At 40.7% G+C, this 20663-nt stretch overlaps 1 protein-coding gene across 2 annotated transcripts; it reads right to left on the minus strand.

Moving 5' to 3' along the window:
- Positions 1–326: 326 nt before the first annotated feature.
- Positions 327–18953, minus strand: vegfba (vascular endothelial growth factor Ba). Of its 2 annotated transcripts, XM_085363038.1 has the most exons (8): positions 18042–18953; positions 12765–12816; positions 12477–12673; positions 12320–12393; positions 12180–12215; positions 5302–5388; positions 3723–3974; positions 327–3266 (listed from the first exon to the last, which is right to left on the minus strand). In XM_085363038.1, exons 1-8 carry the CDS (start codon positions 18117–18119, stop codon positions 3245–3247), a joined length of 798 nt encoding a protein of 265 aa, XP_085219164.1. In that variant the 5' UTR covers positions 18120–18953; the 3' UTR covers positions 327–3244. The 2 variants fall into 2 exon arrangements, with proteins under 2 accessions (XP_085219164.1, XP_085219172.1); XM_085363046.1 differs by lacking the exon at positions 5302–5388.
- Positions 18954–20663: the final 1710 nt, after the last annotated feature.

Raw genomic sequence — 20663 nt, forward strand, 5'->3', positions numbered from 1 at the left:
AACTGCAGCTCACTGGATATTTTCTTTTTTTCACACCATTATTAAAAAGAAGAATGATTTCCAGTGTTAACTTCAAATGCATGCCTAAAAGCTTCGACCTGCTGCCATGTGATTGGCTGATTAGATATTTGTGTTATGTTAATCTATACCAGTAGCTCACGTTTTAATGGGTAACCATATTTTTATTTAGCTAATGTCCAATTTAATACTTCACATTTCTCCACACTATCACCTTACAATTTTACGTCACTTTTTCCAACCATGTTTTCATGTTTTAACAAGTAACTTATCTCTTTTAATATGTTATGAATTCTCTTTCTACTGCTCATCCATTACTTTTAGGTTAACTGGTAACTTCAGTCATGGTTCACTCGTGGTTTTGTTAAATTAAATTAAAATTACTGTTACATTTGCTCATTTATTTCCAGATTACTTAAGTTTATCAATCCACATACTCCAAGCCCCTGTGGAAGTGTCTTGTTGGGAATGACCTTTTTTTTTTAAAATAAAAAATTGTGCTTTTTTGTCTACGTGGAGATAATAAGATATTTCACCATCTCCATCCAATAGCAAAAACAAAGTAGTTTTGATTAAAGATTAAAAAGTGACATAAACAGATGGTTTGAACAGGTCCAGAAGTAAAAAATAATCTAGTAGTGCGGACCCTTTCAAGCATGTTGTGTAGTAAAACTGTACAAAGACCATAGTGAGGTCGATTTACCTCTGGACACAGGCTATTCCCCTCTGTATTTATTTTGATTGCACAGAGAGCAGGAACAATCGTCTCATCCAACTCGTGTATTTCCCAAAATGTCAAAATATTCCTATAATTTCAGTAGCAGTTTGAGGTAACAAAAGCTTTGGGAAACCATGTCCTGTTTGCACATCATCACACAGTGTCTGGTCTGCACTCAAAGGACCAGTCCAACTCTCCTTTCATAAAAACTCCTATAGGTCCCTCTAAACCAGTGATGACCACTGCAGATCTGCTGCAGCTCCAAGTCTCAGCTGAGACAATGTTTATTGCTAAAACTATCATCATCTTAAGACGAGGTCTGAAATATCACAGAGAAAGTAACAATAATGCTCTAATACTTGGTCATTAATATGTTATGATATAGAGGTAGTGATTTAAGCATTGATTGACAGTAATAAACACTGAACAATGAACTCGAGCGCAAAAAAAAGTAATCTCATCCAAGGAGAGTATAAATACAAAGCTTATCACAGCAGCCACTGATGCAAGTTGCATCAAGGCTGACACATAAATAATTCACACTCTGGACTGCACGCTGTTTCAGGGTGACTATTCCTCAACTGGCAGGATTGTATGAATCATGGGACAGAGTAAAGACATGAATCGAGGAGTTTCAAAGCTACCGTTTCCCATGGCGCTGAGAGCTCACTAGCTCTCAGTAGAATTTAACACAGCACACAGGCTGTGAATGGGTGTCAAACAGGGTTTTAAACTCAATGACCTGCCACTTTAGGCCATCAGAGCTCAGGGCTTTAGCTCTTCACAATGACTGACAAGCTGCTCAAGACCTCGTCCTTTCTGAAGCAGGCATGGTTCAAATCCCTGTTCCCACCCAGCAGCAATGAACCAACATGGAGTTAGACCGAGAGATTCAGTCAGAATATAAACAAGTTATGTTCCAGCTGAATAACACTCTTTCCATCCTGGCTCTAACACGCAACAACAACAGCCGTGTTTTTCTTTCACTGCACTGGGGACGGATATTTGCTTGGTTTCTCTGTGTTGCCGACAACATTGCCCCACTGACTGTCTGAATTACACATTATGATGTATCGTCTCTGCACCCATCTCTTCTGTGTGAGTTTTGTGTGTGTGAGACTCACACATTTGTGGCCCGTGTGAGTTTTCTCTGTTTCAATTCAATACATTTGGGTATTAGCTGGCCACCCAGTGTGACAGACGCAGATTAAAGATGAACACGGAAAAAAACCCAACAAAAAAACAAAAAACAAAGAAAACTTCTGCAATATAGAATATCTTTCAAATCAACTCAACAGAATTATAATAACATATAAAACAGAGGCAAGTAATACAATACTCAGTGAAGATTTTGCAGTAAATTGCAAATAAACAACTCACATATATTTGCACACTTGGTGTTGCACAAACAAAAGTTTATGACTACCTGCATTCATTTCACATTGCATGTGTGTGCTGAAGCTGTGTCTGTATGTGAGTGTGTGTGTGTGTGTGTCATCTGTGTTCCTGGTATTATAAGTGTGAATCTGTGTGTGTGTGCGAAGCAGTGGACAGCCGCCAGGCCTCATTATTGTCATTCTCCTCACTGCCTCAAAGAGAGGCAAAGCAAGGCGATGCGGCTCCTTTCAATCGAGGAACCGAGGAAAGACGGAGACAAAAGGCCGAAATTAAACAAATGCTGGAAAGCGGCTTGGAGAGCCAGCTTTGAATAAAAGGGAGAGCGGCTGCACGGTTAACCCATCTGGGTCTTTCACTGGGGAGACCACACAGATATACTTCATCCGGGCATTCAGCTAAACTATAGGTCCACGCACACTGGGGTGCCAGTTCATGTGCATGTCCTATGTCACTCTTGTATGTCTGTTGTATGTGAGTATGTGTCCATCAGTAATCTGTTGCTGTTGTTTCCTTAATCCTCTGCAAAATACTGGCCTCGACTTAACCCTGGAATCTGTCATGTGCAGCTTCCTTGCGAGGACACCTGTGTAAGACTCCTCTGCATCCGCGTTGTTCTCATGGAGTATAATAGCTCTCGTTTCCACTATTCTCTTGTGTTTACAAGTTTAATCGCAGGTGAAAGGAACTTCCCGGAGTCCAGCCTCCGAAATAACAGCGCAGCGCGTTCCCCTGCAGGCTTGTGTACACCGAGAAAGATTTTCTCTGTCTATTCCCATGCCTCTCAAAGTTGCCACTTTCATCCTCCACTGATTGGATGTGTTTTGCGACGCTACGTGTCAGCACACGCCATGTACATGCAGACTGATAGAATCTTTCCCACAGAAGAACGGAGGCGGAAAGATGTTTGCACACAGCAGATGTATGCAGTGATGATGAACTTGTTGCTTTACTGGAGCTCTGCTACAGGTTCTTCTGTGTGCTTCCCCTCAGTTTGAGACGCCGCCTTTCCAAGTGTCTGTATGGTCTATGGCACTGATGCTGAGGGTGGGCGATGAAACGACAGGGATTTGGTAGAGAGATGGAGGCGAAAAAAGAATGTGGGCGGACACATCAAGTCCTCATGGCTTCACACCTAGAGCAGTAAACAATTAAAAGAGGAAGGTTTCAGCGCAAAAACGTCCCTGACAGGATTCAGTCTGACATTTGAGTGTGGTTATAAAGGCAGCATGTACATTTTTTTTTTATATTTTGTTTGTTTAAAACAACTTCTCTGTCAAATATACCCACATAAGGAGCTATCTGGGATTAAGAGTCTTTTTCAAAGTCATTTAAACATCTGTATGCACTCAAATTTCAGCTGCTCTGAGATAAGCTTTGATACGGCAATGAATGCTATTTTTTTAGTTATAACTATTCAGTATGACCTGAAATTCTACATTTCTAAAGGGCTGCTTCTTTGGAGCAATGGACATCCCATGTATCTTTTGTGTATTATCCACATATTGTGTCTAAATTGCAATCATGCATGATAAGGAAAACTTTTCTTGTTAGGTTTTTTTGTAAGAAAGAAAAAAAAAAAGGGACCGACTTGCAGCGACGAGGGTTGAGCTTTCGGCCTTTTTGGCTGCAGGTTTCAGCTGTGACGGTGCAGCGGCACTGGCATGTCGTCGAATCCAAGGCCCACTTCCTCCTTCGGCATGGGCGACAACGGGTCGTAGGAGAGGGGGAAGGAGAAGGAGAGGGGGATGGGAAGGAAATGGTGGAGGGAGAGATATTGGTGGGAGGCAGTGATGGTGGTGAAGGAAAAGATGTGGCAGAAGGAACTGGAGGAGCATGGGTTCTGCATGGAAGAGGGATTTAGGAAAAGCATGGTTAGATCCTGAATTGATTAATTCACTGTTTAAGGAAAGCCAGCTAACACGTGGCAGACTAAAATGTCTTCCATGTTTGCTCATTACCACTAAACACCAAGGGAATTTTTTAGTTTTGTTCAGTTTTCACCATTAAAAGCTTGGACTGATTAAAAATGTTTTTAATGGCAGTTTTGGATGATACATTAGAGACATTAGAGGCATTTAGTCATGTTTAAAAATCATGAGAAGTCCCCCTCGTTGTGCAAACATCAAGTGATCATCAAACAACATCCTCTGAAGGCCATAAATGTCTGCACAAAATTTCACGACAGAGATATTTCAGTCCAGACCAAAGCTGTCCAGACTGAAATATCTCAGGCTTGTTTGAACATGCACATTGCCAGTCTGAAACTAACCCACACAATGCAGTGTGTGGGAGGTGTGTGACTAATGTGGGATAACGTTCGTAAGCTGCCAACAAACTTTCTCCCCTTTCTGTTCATCTGCCCGTTACCATGGCTTTGTTCGTATAGGAGGCCTTCAGTTAACTCCTCTAGACGCCCTGAACTTTCCCTCTCTGAAATCTCATTTTGAGAAAGTTGCCTGCATCACTTGGTCCATTAACAGCCGCTGCTTCTGCCTCTGTTTTCCCGGGAGGCTGGCGGCCTTAATGAAGTTACTTAATGAGGCAGAGAGGGCTCATCTTTGTTCCTGTCCCGGTGACCACGCCTGTCGCTGGCTGGGACAGAGGAGGTAGGATTTGCAAGCAAATTACACAGATTTCACCCCTGCCAAAGTTTGAACAATGCCTGTTTTGAATGATGGATGGGTGCAGAGAGACATCACACCAAAGCTGAGCCACCTCTGGCCCCCAGAGGCCGGAAATGACTGACAGCAAAGTGAAGAGTAAGGAGATGAAAAAGAGTCGAGAGGAAAACATTAACAACTCTTTTATCTTTCATTCATGAAAGCCAACCTACTTGTGGTCCTTTCTTTCTTTCTTTCTTTCTTTCTTTCTTTCTTTCTGAATAAATACTGGCTAAATACTGTTTTGATTATGGCAGTTGTGGTGTTCACCAGTGTGTATGAGAGACCTTGACTGCGCAGCTGTAAAACAAATTGTCCTTCAGAAATAATGAGGCCAGATAACCCAGTTTTCCTCTAATCCAAACAGTCTCAGTGAGACTGAGAGTATCCGGAATACACACCGACAGACACAAGTAACGCCTGCTTAAACCTTGCATTTTGAACAAAAACAATTTAACGACAGTAAATTTGAGTTTAAAAAAAGCGAGCACTGAATAGTAAACATACGCAGCTCTGGTGGCTCCAGTTATCTTCTGTTTGGACTTCCTCCCTCTTTCCTTTTTCTTGCCTTTTCTTGCTGGCTTCAGAAAGGCCCTGGGAGCACCAAACAGACAAAATGTCCCACACGGACAGGAGTTAATGTCAAACGAACGGTTTTCAGTTTTGGAATCTTTTGGAAGAACAAGCACCAAAATAAGTCATCCTATAACTAACGAGTGAACATCCTGAATATGTCCTTAGATGAACTCTTTGAATGTTTCATAACTTTTTATAATGTTGATCTGCTCCTTTATCTGACAGTCTGGGATATGAAGATACCCATTTACAATGTGGGTCATTTTAATTAATATTTTATTGATATTGATCATTCTTTACATAATTGTTATATTATCAAAAAACATTTGTGGTATTGTCCTTTTCATTTCCCAAATTATTTAGTGACGTGCATTCGGCTTAAGTATTAAGGGATGTGATGTTCAGATTCTCATTACACTGTTGTGTTTCAGGAGAGAGGACCTAAATGTGCGATGCTACAGAGGAAGAACTGCACAAGATGTGTGAAAAGCATCTAAAATAACATAAAAGTAAACTAGACTAAATGGGTATATAAATTTATATAAACAAAAGACTAACCAGAGACAGGAAACAGCTGGTAAATGTCACACAAGTGAAACTAATTAACAAAGGTCAAGATAATTAGGTGTAGAGGATACAAGACATAAAAGAAAACATGGTAATAGAGACTGGGGAACAGGCAGCAACAGAAGGACAAGAAGGAAAATGAGATGGAAACATTTTGAACCTAGAACTTTACCAAAACATAAAACCATCAAAGGTCAAAGGTTTTTCATGAGAAAAAATTAAAAAAAACAAACACTCAGTGTCACTAGATAGATAAATATGACATTGAAACCAAACTCCTTAACTCTACTTTACAACAACTTTCCAAACAATCCTTATTTATTTAGCATTTGTCAAAAGAGACATGTTAGTGCCTTTCTGTTAAGCCCAACTTTCTTCTGATTGGCTGCCTCTCACAAACACAAGGTTTGAACAGCAGGTGGGTGGAGCTACTGTGCTCAAAGCCAGAGCTGTGTGCCCAACATTACAGAATTAAAGATATCTCCTCTCTATGACATAGAAAGGGGTAAAAGGACCACACTTAGAAAAAAATTTTTTAACAACTATTTTGAGAATAAAGTCAAAATTTCAAGATTAAAGTCGTAATTCTATTTTGAGAAAAACATCAAAGCTGTATTTCAAGAAAAAAGTCAAAATGTGGACGTTACAGTTGTACTTTCAAGACAAACTAAAATGGCTTGTAATGGTTGTAATGGACAGATCCAGGGTGTATTGATGGTTACACCCTCGTGCAATAAAGAGGATGTACGTTGTATCACAAGACGGCTCTTCAGTTTGTTTAACTAATGTTAAGGTTCAAAAATTGAGAAAGGGTACAAGAGGTGATCGAAAAATAACCACACTGGTCCGGCCGGGTGAAGTCAAACGAAGATTTTAATTCACACGTGGGAAGATCACTGGAAACAGCAATTGATCTTCGACTTACTAAAGCACAAACAATTATTTTATAACATCAGGGTTTGTTTACTGACGCCCCTTCATGCGTCACAGATACATTTTATACATAGATCAGATCAACACCACAATGACTTTTAACCCAGAAGATCATCTTCTATTTTCATGGCTGGTACTTTCCGTTCTTGTCTTAAAGTGAATTGTTCCTCTTTCTTGCCGAGACATGACTAATCTCTCCTCTAAATAAATCTAACTCATGTGTGTGTGTGTGTTGACCTCACATGCTCTTTGTGTCACCTCTTCACCTACTAACTGTCTGTGTCTCGTCCTCAAATGCTCTTTCTCAATTCACCTGTTGCACTTCTGACCTTTCACTAGACCAGAGGCTCACTGAGACTATGTGTATGTTTTCTACTAAATAAATGTTTTAACCAAGAACCTCTACTAAAACCTTAATATAAAATGACTCATCCAAACACGTCATTTTGTAGAGAGTACAGCAGGCGCGACAGTTTGTCCTGAAACAACAATGGACTTTTTTCTCAAAATTATCAACAATACTTTTTCTTAATGTGGCCCTAAAATTCCATCACATAGTGACATCACATAGACCCAGGACTTCAAAAAAATGTCTGAAACAGGGAGTTTAAAGCAGTCTGAAGATCAAATGTGCTGTTAACAAGAGAGAGAGAGAGAAAGGGAGAGAGAGAGAGAGAAATGGATAATAGGTCCGCTTTAATATGTTTAATATGAACTGCAGTTTAACATCGGTCAGTGCCTTTCAAAGAGCCTGCAGTTGGTAAATAAGTATTTCAATTTACTGCAACATTTTTCAATTCTAAGAACCTTTATGGATTTCTGTTAATACACTATAATTCAGAGTTAATCATTTTAAAACTCAACAGGCTATCTGACAGCGTGAGTTAAAAGGTCTTCAAAACTTCTGCTGAGGTTGATCTGGTGTTATTAGATACTAAGGAGGTTTTGATATTGTTTCAGTTTGTTTCTTTTTTTTTTATTAGTCAAAAACGTATGAATAGATTTGTTCATACAGATTTGTACAGGGCAATCACTTGTTGGAAAGAATTTTACCTGGATAAATAAAGGATTATACACTCTCCAGAAAATATCTAATCGGCCAATCTGATGGCTGTAACCCAATGCATTTAAACTGAAACAAAATGTAGAAGCAAGACGATTTAAGTCAATCTGAATATGGCACGATTATTGGTGCCAGATGGACGGGTCTGAGTATTTCAGAAACTGTTGATGTACTGGGATTTTACCACAAAATTATCTCTAGAGAACAGCCCAAAAAAGAGAATATTTCCAGAGAAATATAATCCAATTCTCTGGGTGAAAATGCAATGTTGATGACAGAGGTCAGAGGAGAACGGCCAAACCGCTTCAGACAGAAGGCAACAGCAAGTCAATTAACCACTTATCATGACCAAAGGTATGAGGTCTGATGAATTTTGACTTATGCTGCCACATTCAGATGATCTGGTATAAGCATCATGGATCCTTCTATCAACAGTTCAGACTGCTGGTGGTTTAATGGTGTGCAGGATATTTTCTTGGCACACTTTAGACCCTCTAGCACCAGTTAAACTTTGTTTAAAGACCACAGCCAACCTGATGATGGTTGCTCATCATGTCCATCCTTTATGAACACATAGCACCTATCTGCTAATATCCACTTCCAGTAGGATAACACATTATGTAACAATCATTTCAAATTATCCTTTTGAACAGTGACTTCACTGTACTCAAATGGCCTGGACAGTCACCTGATCTCAATCTAATAGAGCACCTTTAGACGTGATGGAACGTGAGGTTCACATCATGGATGTGCAGCAGACAACTCTGCACCAACTGTATGATGCTGTCATGCCACAAACAGTTAAGGTAGTGAATCTGAAACTGAATCTGAAAGGTATACTTAATAAAGTGTCTAATTAGTGTATGTGAAGTCAATCCTGATCCAGATCTAAATCCAGGAACCTTCTGAGACACTCTCTGGTCTTGCAGAATTGGACATTTAGCATATCTTCAAACATGAGCATACTTTTGCCTCGCTAACTGTATGACTTATACATGACTGTCCTGTATCTGGGTCCTCTTCTTTTGTAAGCTGTCACTGTACCAATACGGTGCTGGTGGTATCTTAGCAGTGTTTTTAAAGCATAACTGGTTTACAAAGAAACAGTAAATGGAAAAATCCAGTAATCACTGTTTACTCTCCCTACACTTCATGACATAAACAAAACAATTAATTAGTTCAGACTCTCAGTGCAGGGTGAGAAAATGTCACTGTCACTCTGCTATCAACTGATAACCCGTTTTTTATCATTTTGAGTGTCCAGCATTTACTGAGCGCAATCTAATCCACTTTAATGTGGACTGGCGGCTTCAATAAAGTGCATCTACAGCTCTGTAGAGTTTTTTCAACTTCAACTCACCTCTGTTCCAGTCCCATCTGTTATATTAAATCATATCCAATTATGGGCACTGTACCATGTTTACCAGCTTAGCCCTGACATTATTAACAGACTCTGTTGCCTCTGCTGCTGCTGTTGTTGTTTTTGGAGTTCTAATTTACTACTAGGGATGCGTGACTCTCCTCCGTCAGCCTGTGAGAGACCACATGGCAGGGGAGATAAAATCATCGCTATGGTGACAACAGGATGCCAGCCGTCCCAGGGGATGCTGGGAGAGAGTCACACAGATGCTAACTCTTTCAACATCACATGAAAGAACTCGTATGTATTAACACAAAGCACAGAACATATAAAATTTCATAAAAACACAGAGTCAAACAGGCACATAACCTGTAACTTTAAAGGCTTAGAAAACTGTATGCACACACACACACACACACACACACACACACACACACACACACACACACACACACACACACACACACACACACACACATACATTGGAATCCTTTATTTATGTTCACATCCTAACAGGAAGCAGCAGGACATAAACATTAAAGATGCAATCATATGACTGTGTGGTTGGACCTGCACACAGACAAGAAGCAGAGATCAAGCAGAAATGCTCCTTTCACAGCGTCCAGCTGTCAGCCGCAGCTGACATTGGCCCTACGTGCTGGACAGAAAGCCGTCTTTATTTTTGTCATTAACATAAAGAGCAATTTTCTCCGATCACCAAGCAGATACAGGATCATTATTGCACTAATGTGTTTTTGCTTCAAACCTAGTGTCCACAGTACTCTTACTGATTTTAGGACTTCTAAAAGAGAGACTGTTGAAGACGCTGTTTGGCTTTGAAAGCTCCGGGATTACTTAGTAGTCTGCACAGAGAGGAAAAGCAGACTTTTAGAAATAATGACACCCACATTCACTGGCTGACTGGGTCTTGTTAGTCACCACATGTCCTTCCCGACCCTGTCACATGACCCTGTTCTGTAAGAAAACAAGGACAGGGGTTGGGTAATAAATTACAAACCCATACCATGTAATCACAATGTCCCTGGATTGATCCCCCCACCAATCTCCTGAAGTACAATATGCCCTGCCTGGTGTATTAAAGGCACTCTGCAGCAGCAGAAAATCATTGCATTAATGGAACAAAGTCAGTGCACCCACATTTACATGCAGACGACTTGTACTATCCAAGGTGTCACAACATTTCACTGAACTACAGCTGCTGATAATTAGCGATGATATGCTGCAACGAGCTGATACATGCAAGGCATGACTGATTCAGCTCCATCCGTCCATCCATTCCTGTTTTCCCAACTGCTTATCCACATTAGCATCCCAGCTGGTTCCACCCTGGACGCGTCTGCAGTCTTATCACAGAGATGCTTAAGGAAACACATCTATACCAGTTTAGAATCATTAATTAACCTGACGGGCATGTCTTTGGACTGTGGGAGGAAGTCACTGCAGGCACAGGGAGAACATCCACACAGAAGACCCGCAGCAGGCCTTTATCTCTCTGAGATGACATTGCTTACCACTGTAACACCATGATTCCCAGTATGTGGGAACTGCCCATACAAAAACAAAGTCACAGATTTTTTATATTAACTACATTTTTTATTGATTGTTGACCTTCCAAATAACTGTAAGAGGTTTATTTACTCTTTCTAAAATGATAGATTTTATACCTATTACATTTTCATCTTACTTTGATTTTCTTCTTCTTTTTTTATTATGGTGTCACCATAAAACTTACCTCTAAACTGATACACAAATGTTTTTAAAATTCATGAACAATTAAAAATTTTCTAATTAACTTTTAAAAAGTTAATTCATCAATCATGTTTAACTTAAATTGCATTCATTTTTCAAATTAATTTAATGAACAGTTAACATTTTTAGCTTTAAATTATTTTTATTTGCAGGTATTATGCCTTTTAAGCCTTTTGCAATGCTTTAAAAGTAACTTTTTAATTACTCATTTCTGGAGTGCATGTTGCACGGGTATTGCAGCACAACGTTTCACCAAAACAAAAATCAGTGAACTTTTGAATTTAGAAAACAAAACAAAAAAAAAAAAAAAAACAGACACAAATCACATTTTAATTCAATTTCAGCCTTGATGGCAATGTTCCATTCAGACAGCTTTTTAAGACCACTATTCTGTGGAAAATTACTCAGTGGGTAAACATGAGTTCATGGTTGAAATGGGGTTAAATTCCAGTCTTTGTAGGAGCCTAAAAACACATTTCATCTTTCACTATTCAACCAAATTTAGGCATAAAGGAATGCTTTTTTTTTTTTTTTAAATGATCAACCACATTCATCCTAAAAAACATCAGTCATGGATGTCTGGTGCTTAGTGGGAGACAAATGAGCCTTCTTGACCAGCATGCCTCTGGACACAATTGTGAAGTGAGGCCCAAAAATCTGGAGTTAATGAGTTAATGTAGCCCGGTCAGGGTGCTTCCAGCAGCTATAGGTGTGAGCGACTATGTCAGTGCTCTTAAACTGGATTAACCCAGTCTGGGGTCTCATGTGACGCGCTCTTTGAATTCTTGAGCAACATGTTCATTCTTTGCCATTTATAACTGTTACTTTGAAAGCAAACACTGGTGTTTCGAGGACATTAATGAGGTGAATAAGGACATTTGTTGCGTAGCACAGGTGAGATATTTTTCTGCAATTTTGGAGTTTTGTAGCAAGTAGAAGTTTTCAGGTAAAGAACTGAGCACTTCTTTTAAAGACTGTTCAGTAGCCTATAGCTACTTGGATTTAATCAAGATGTCCTTTCCTTGTAATTGAAATACCAGTCTGACTACCGGCTACTCATTATTAAGATAATCAGCAGAATCCAGAAACACAGAGATAAAGATTGGAGTTCTTTACCTTGATGTAGGTGTTGGCTGGAGGTGTTCCTTTAACCTGCACACAGATTTAAAAATTGCCATTGTAAAAGTGTATGAAAGGTCAGTGGAGCAGCATTATCCAGTATGCGCCTGAACCTCAGATGGGTGAGTTTTTATTACCTGCAGTCACATTGGCTGTGCTCGATGAAGGGCAGCTCAGTGAGCTCGTGCTTCATAAAGGACGTCCTCATCAGCTGCACACAGGTCAGAAGAAAGTAAGTGCGTATTTATCATCTGAGCAGACTTCCTGTATATGTGTGTGCGTGTGCGTGTGTACCTCCATGGTAACTGTGTGTGTGAGCGTGGGTACACACTCGAAAGCCTCGTCAGCACAGCAGCCGCCACATCGCCTCACCGACACACAAGATGGGATGAAGAGGCTGTGGGTCTCATCTGGAAACTCCCGCCAAACCTCCACCAGAGTGTCTCGAGGCTCGCAGCCGCTCCGCGAGTACACCTCCAACCACCGTCGCACTTGTGGAGAGACAAGGACAAACACTGTGTTTTATTTGTTTTACTCTTTCACCTCCGTGACGCGTGAGTTTATGTAGAAACATAAACATACCTTCTCGACCTTCTCTGGATTTGGGGGAGTCGGCAGGGCGCCAGTGAGCAAGCTGGAGAGAGGTAGCAACAAACTCAGTCATACAATGAGTGGTTTCATTCCAGTTTCAAATAAAATAGAAAAGTAATCAGTTTAAAAGACACTAAATTAACTCATTTGTATACAGTTGGTAGGATAAAATACCAAAAAATCAACTTATAACCTTTAATCTACAGGGTAAATCTGAACTATATGTAATTATGTCAACCTAAAAAACAAGTTCATGGATTGCTCAAGTTCACATTTTATCTATTACATCAGACTTAATGTGAAATTTATCTCCCAAATTTGTCCACCAAGATAAAAAACACATATTGGCTGTTACTGATCAACTAAACAGCATTTATTTGACTCTCCAGCTATTATCTGCAACTTCTTGCTTGACACTGTTGTAAAAGTGTGCTGGTGCAGATCAACAGATCAAAGTATTTCCGTTAATGAACACCACAATATTTCACACCTGGAGTTTGAGCGTGACAAGCTCAATAAAGCGTGGAGGGAAATAACAGGAAGAAAGCGAAACCGCTGAACTTTGATACAGAGATACCTTTGAAGGAGGGTACGAGTTGTGTCTCTCCTCTGTTAGAGAGCAGTTTCTGTGTGGGTGAGGTCTCTTGGTGTGTTTGGCTGCAAGTTTTATGTTTAGGATCAAATTTCACGCATATTTTTTACCTGGATGATGGAGATGCTAAAACCCGATCAAAGCTTTGGAGACACCCATTGATCTAAATATCAATGAAATACTTTGTTGCCCTCTCCCACTTCTCTTCATATTCCCTCATGATATCCATTTCTGGAAATTTACGTGTCTATATTACACTCAGAGCCTGTCCTGAATCAAACCCAATGTGCTATTTTGCATCTTTTAAGCAAACCGATGCAAAGGAGCACAAAAAATAACACAAGTTCTTCTCTTTTTCATGCCCTCTCTCTCTGTCTCGGGTTTTGACTTTGTTGTTTTTGTGTTATGTTGCTGACAAACAGACTATTCAGACCTCACCTGTCACCTTAACACTGTGCTTTAACTGCAATGTAATTTAAATATTTTTGCAAGAGGTGAAAACACTAGAACATCTGACTGATGAACTCTATATCCTGCAGTCTAACTCTGCTACTTTCAGAGGCAGATATTGTAAATGGTAAATGGCCTGTATTTATATAGCGCTTTACTAGTCCCTAAGGACCCCAAAGCGCTTTACATATCCAGTCATCCACCCATTCACACACAGGTGATGGCAAGCTACATTGTAGCCACAGCCACCCTGGGGCGCACTGACAGAGGCGAGGCTGCCGGACACTGGCGCCACCGGGCCCTCTGACCACCACCAGTAGGTAACGGGTGAAGTGTCTTGCCCAAGGACACAACGACCGAGACTGTCCAAGCCGGGGCTCGAACCGACAACCTTCCGATTACAAGGCGAACTCCCAACTCTTAAGCCACGATCGCCATTGTACTTCTTCCTCATCTCAACCATTCATTTTGCAGTTATAATTTTATAGTACTTACAAATTTCTATTAATATCCTAAAAATATCAAGTGTTATTAAATATTAAACCAGTGCTTCTCAACCTGTTTGACATAAATAAATAAGCATCTTATTGTGGTTCTGCAGATGTTCATGACTTTTATCAGTTCCACATGCACTCATTCAAAAACCTGATTGAGGACCAAAGCGATAAAATATTTATGCATCTCACGACCTCTCAGACTAATCTAATGAGCATTTGAAGGGGCCCAGCGCTGATTGGGAACTAATGGACTGAGCAGCTTCAACACAAAAAAAGGTCTTGGAAAAAAGGGCACTGATAGAGCCTATCCACCACCAAACCACATGCACTATTTTGCAGTTTTGAAGAAAGTGTAGCAAAAGAAGACAAGTTTTCACGAGTTCTTGCTTTGCTCAAGCTCCACCTCCATCTGTGTTGGGTTTTATGTAATTCGGCTTGGTTGTTTTTGCATAATCGTGCTGACAAAACAGACTAATCAGATCTTATCTGTCACCTTAACAAGGGATAAATATATCAAGCACTTTTAATGAAGTACTTTTATTATATTGTAAAAGATTTTTTGTGCCTCTCATAAACACACATGAGAAGAACCTGCATTTTATGGCACTCTACTTGTATCAAGGCCACTTGAAAGGGAATGTAGACTTTGTCCAGTTGACCCCCTTTTACTGATCCACCCCCTTATACACACATGGGTTAGGCCCACGTTGATTGAACAGTGTTGATTTATGCTGGGGCCATTTTGAAAGCACTATGAGCTGAAGTAAATGTGTCCTCTCTGTATCATTCTTAGAGAGGAGTCTAAGATTAACTCCCTTTGGCAGCCATATCTGCACAGAGCTGGCACACACACACACTGACTGACACACACACTCCTGAGTGCCAGCCCAAAGCCATCTGCACCGGCACTGCCTGTCTGTCTAACACATCTAACTCCCTGTGCACACTGTACAGATGGGCCATGTGTGTGTATGTGTGTGAAAAAGGCCCTGCCCTTGACCTAACCACCATCTCTCCCACACTGAGCTTCATCACCGCAGGAGGAGCAGGATGACCCCCTTTTTAAATAAGCGTCAGGGAGGCAGACAGCATGAAGGCGGAAAGCCTTGTGAGCAGGTGAAGAGGCTCTCCGAGTGCACACTGGTGTCCGCCATGTAGTGTCTAGGATGACGAACGTGTAAAACATGCACTATAGAGCAGCACCGCAGAGTCAGGGTTGGATCCACTTCAGAGCACTGCCTGTTCCTGATACGAGCCTCCAGACATAAATAAAAAAACACAGCATGGGCAGGAGCTGCTATATGTGTAGGTGGAAAAATGAGCCCATATGCCACATCGAGGGACAAGCCAGTGCAATCAGTGAGAATTTCTTATGAATGATTTCTATACTAACTCTTCCCCCATAACAGCTGGGATAGGCTCCAGCCCCCTCACAACCCTGACTCTTATTACTTCACACACACTATAAGAAATTGATCATTTTTAGGCTGTCAGACTGAAAAACACCCTTTAATATATTCTTGTTTTTTTAGATAGCACTTGGGACGACATCTGAAATGCACTGGTGTTATGTTAATGACGTAAAAAATACTTTGACAGATAATAGTGAGATTATAATTTTTGCACCGCAAGCCACCGCTGTGTATTTATTAGTTAAGATTTAATTAAAGTGCAGACTTTAATATCTATGTCAAAACGTTGAACAAATATGTTGTATAAAAAGTTTACAAGCAGCTATATTTTCAGTGCTCATTATGACTAGCTTAAGTGACTCCCCTTGTCTCTTGCAGCTGTCTCTTTGTAATTCCTTCTGCCTTTAGTTTTGTCTTCAGCAAGTTAAATATATGTTCAATCAGATCTGTTGATGTGTTTGACTCCAATTTTTTTTTTTTTACCCTCAAACTGCTGGGTGTCTCTCTGTCCACTGTAAACATCTGACTGAATCTGAGCGGTCAGTATTTCCCTAAACACTTCATAATTCATTCAACGACTTCTGTGTACTGTCACATCTGTGTCTCATCTCTAAAAACAAGTGATCCACTGGCACTGAAAGCAATGCATGTTCATGCCATCACACTGTCTCCACTGTGTTTGACAGATGTTGCATGCTTCACATCATTTGGAGCCCCTCCAAATCTTCTTCTCACGTGCTGTTGAAGCGCTGGCTTGTTTGCAAAGAGCTCTCTTTATTTCCTCTTGTGAAGTCTTTAGTAGACTGATGATAATGACATGCCTTCCTTCTGAACACTGTTCTGCACTTTTCTACATGCTCTGAAGGCATTTCCTTTACAATGGAAAGGATCCTGTGAGCATCCACTACTGCTTTCTCCTGTAGGCTTGTGTGTGTTTATTTAAATTCACAAGTTCCTTCTTTTTTAAATTTTTTTTTTTGAAATCTCAGAATCAGCTTTTGATTTGGCCACTCCAGATGTTTCCACTGTCTCTTTTTAGGAATCGTTTTGTTTTTGCAGCCTAATGATGGCCTGGTTTACTAGCATTGAGAGGTCCTTTGACCACATGTTGTGTCAAAAAGCAAATACCAAAACTTTTACTTCCTTAATTGATCCAGATATAAGAAACGATGTAAGAAAAGAACAGGATCCATCTGGGTATAAAGCAGTTCCTGAATCAAAAAATGTAGATGTATATATCTTTAAATTAAAGCTGAGAGGCTCTGCTTTAATAGCAATTACTTTAACCTTGATATCTATTGATAAACAGATAAAATAACTAAGAGTGGGTCCGTATTCACACACACACACACACACACACACACACACACACACACACACACACACACACACACACACACACACACACACACACGCCTATATGTATGAAAACATACTAATGCCCTTCAGGTCAGCGCAGTAAGCATGGAGCTCCCTCATTAGCTTGGCCTTCCGCTGGAAAGGCTAGATTGGATCAGGTCTGTCATCTGACCCAGCCTACACACCCACAGTTCCAGCAATCGGCATCTGTTATTATTTATAAATATTCATTATTTTGTTGCTGTAAGTTGGTAATAAATGAATCCAGGAGATTCTTGCTCTCAGCCATAATCATGTATAATTTATTTCTATAGATCAAAAAGAGATCAGATGCGTTAATTAGGAATGTATAGTAGTACTGGTAGGCAGGGGTAACTTAGCTGTTCACTTTGTTCCCAGTCTTTATGTTAAGCTAATGGGCTTGGAGATACATATAGTTCAACACATTGCACGGCTCCTTTAATAATAATGAGCTCACAAATTGATTTTTCTGGTCCCCATGTCCTCCATCTTTTCTTCCCAAAAGGCAAAAGGGTTTCATTTGATGAATGAAGCTAACAGAAACAAAGCAACTGCGCTGCTGGAGGAGGATTTTCCACTACCTGGCAACTCAATCACTGTCCTTGTGAATGGCTTATAATTAATCGACCTAGCTTTAACAGGCCAAAGTGTGCAAAACAGTCAATACACTCACCAGAAAGCATGCTTTATATAAAGTATCACTGAATTATGTTGGTGTGAGAGGAGACAATGAAGCCGGATGTCACATTAAAGTAATTACTGAAAGCCACGTTTAATCTCGGAGGGTTTCGTTGTGTTTTTCTGCCACGGGACCAGAAGTGACAGGTGTCATTGACCCAGAGGATAACTTCCACAAGGTTACAACTTCCCACCAGGCTCCAACAGACCAGGAATATATATAGATATATAGTAGGTCAAATGATCCATACATACATACCTTGGCGTGAGAAGTCGGTATTCTGGTGAGCAGCAGGAATTGAAACATTCCTAGAATAACTTGTAGCATAATCCCCATTGTGCAGGAGTCCAAGGGGCACGCAAAAAATATTTTTTGGACCAATCCAAAAAAAGAAGCTGGCTTGTCCTCCTTGCGTCGCCTCCGTGTCCGAATAAAGGCGCAGATATCCCGCTTTCACTCTCCAGTCTCCCTTCCCTGAAAGGACTCCCAGGGTGGCATCATCAGGGTCGTAACAATAACTTTATTGTGTCGCATTTTAGCTCGAATGATTTAGGACTCAGTTCTCTATATGAACTCTATGACAGTTAAATCCTCTATTAGTGAGACACTGTAGACTTAAATGACCTTCCCTGCACAAACTATGGCTTTCTTATAATGTTAAATGTGGCACCAAAGCAGCCAAATCCTTATCCTTTTTCCAGAAACTTGAAAGAACTTTAAAGTGATGCTTTCCTGTAGTGATTATGAGCACAGTCCGCCTCTTGGTTCGGCTCCCATGAAACCGGTCCGGGGGGTCCGGGGTGGCGTTACTGGGGGATTACACAGGCTACAGATTCCCGCTTAAACGTGGTGCGATCATCAAATCCTGTGTGTCTGAAGAAAGAAATCGCATCATCCAGCTATAGGACGTTAATCCGGAAAAGATCCGACGCCCTGGCCCGACGCGCGGAGGGTATGTGCCGCATATTCCTCTCCCCGGCTCGGTCACAGTCTCACCACACCGTCGCTCCTACTGAAAATGTGACGTTTCCCCTCCAGGCGCATCTTCCCGTTTTTTCCCCCACTCCCCTTATAAATAAACCTAGAATAACATCCTCGGCTGCTGTGGCAGACAGCGTGACTACAGCAGAGCAGTCAGAGCGAAGATACAGGCAGGTCTGGAAAGGTAGACCTTCATTTGTTGCTGTGATCGGTTTCCTCGCTTCTGTTTGCCCTTGAGACGCACGCAGCGTAACCATTGCGCTGCCAACTTTTTCCAGACAGGATAAGCGCACTGCACACAGGTGGAGTGTCTCTATTGGTCCCACAGCGGGGGGTCAGGGGGCCTCCAGGGGCCTCTTGTAAGTGGGGAGTATGATTGAGGACACCAAGGTCGTGTCAGTGGCAGGGGACATATTTTAGTATTTACATGTGAATATGGAGGCTAAACAATAAGGGGATTACATTTTTAGAAAATGGTGATTGTTGTGCGCATCAGTTGAGGCATTTTTCTTTTAAAGGGGGCCAGCTGTCCACTGGCTTTCTTACTTATCCATAAGAAAGACTGTGATTTAAAGATGCCATCTTATAACATGTAGTCCTATGAGAGTATACTTAAAACAGATTACGTTTTGCCAAAGAAGAAGTGTTTAATCACCAAACTTTGATTCCTGAGAGTGTTTTTGACTTGTGAACACCTTGTCCTTGCTAGGAAATACATCATGGTGACACAGTAATATCTAAATTCTTTATAACTTTTCTATTCAATGAATAACTTCCTTAAAATTACACTTTAGTGAAATGTTGTATTTAATCAAAGTAATGCCAATGATTTAAGAGTTCAGCTGGTGCACACTTATCTGCAATCCAACACATACTGAGAGCAACGAGCTGATGATTGATAAACATTTTCTTCAGTTTAATCATAGAAGTTATTTACAAGGAATTTCTCAACAAGCCAACATGACCAAAGGCTGTAATGCACAGTGACCCTGCTTGTAAACACAGACTGACACGTCGCGGTAGGAATGCAGCTTAGGTGTTACTAATAACGCTGACGAATGATTTGTTCTGTTCTCTTCAAATGTTCCACTGTGTCTTGACAGTAAAGCAGGTAAATCAAAGTCAGCCATTATTCACTTTATTATTTACATATTTGCTGTCCATCCACTGTGAGAAGAAAATGACAAGGGGCATTTTTCAAATAAAAAGAGCCCAAAACAAAGTGTCAAGTATAACTGATAAACTGTGGAAAGGTCTTGGGCAACACTTCATATATTTATATTTTTTTGAGGAAATGGTAAAAAGGTGCAGTGATTTATGGAAACATCTACAAACATACATGGAAATACAGTATATAAGACAAAAACAGAGTTTGTATAATTCTAACAAGCTTGAAAGTCAATATTTGGTTTGACCACCTTTATGCAGCCTTAACCTGAAGGCAACATTTCATGAAGTCATCTTCAGGAACGGTTCTCCAGACTTATTGAAGGACATTCAGTGCTCTGCTTTGAACCGTTGGCTGTCTGTTGCTCTGTTAAGATGATCCCACACTGCTTCAATAATGTTGAGGTCTGGGCTCTGGAGAGGCCGCTCCATCACTGTTAGTGTTCCAGTTACTGTTTTTCTATCCAGGTGTGCTTTCACTGCACTGGCAGTGGGTTTGGAATTATTTCATGCTGAAAAATGAAGCAGCTGCCAATCAGATCCCTTCCAGTTGGTATTGCATCATGGGTCAACATTGGACAATGCTGTTCTCTATTCATAATTCCATTAATTTTGACAACATCCCAAACACCACTGACTGAAATGGGGCCCTGAACCATGACAGAGCCTCCACCGTGTTTCACAAGATGGCTGTAGGCCATCACTGCTGTACCTCTCTCCTGACTTCCTCCA

Source organism: Diplotaxodon limnothrissa, linkage group LG2 (genome assembly GCF_057381915.1).
Source record: "Diplotaxodon limnothrissa isolate DT_005_m linkage group LG2, D_limnothrissa_male_GT1.1, whole genome shotgun sequence".
Lineage (NCBI taxonomy): Eukaryota > Metazoa > Chordata > Actinopteri > Cichliformes > Cichlidae > Diplotaxodon > Diplotaxodon limnothrissa.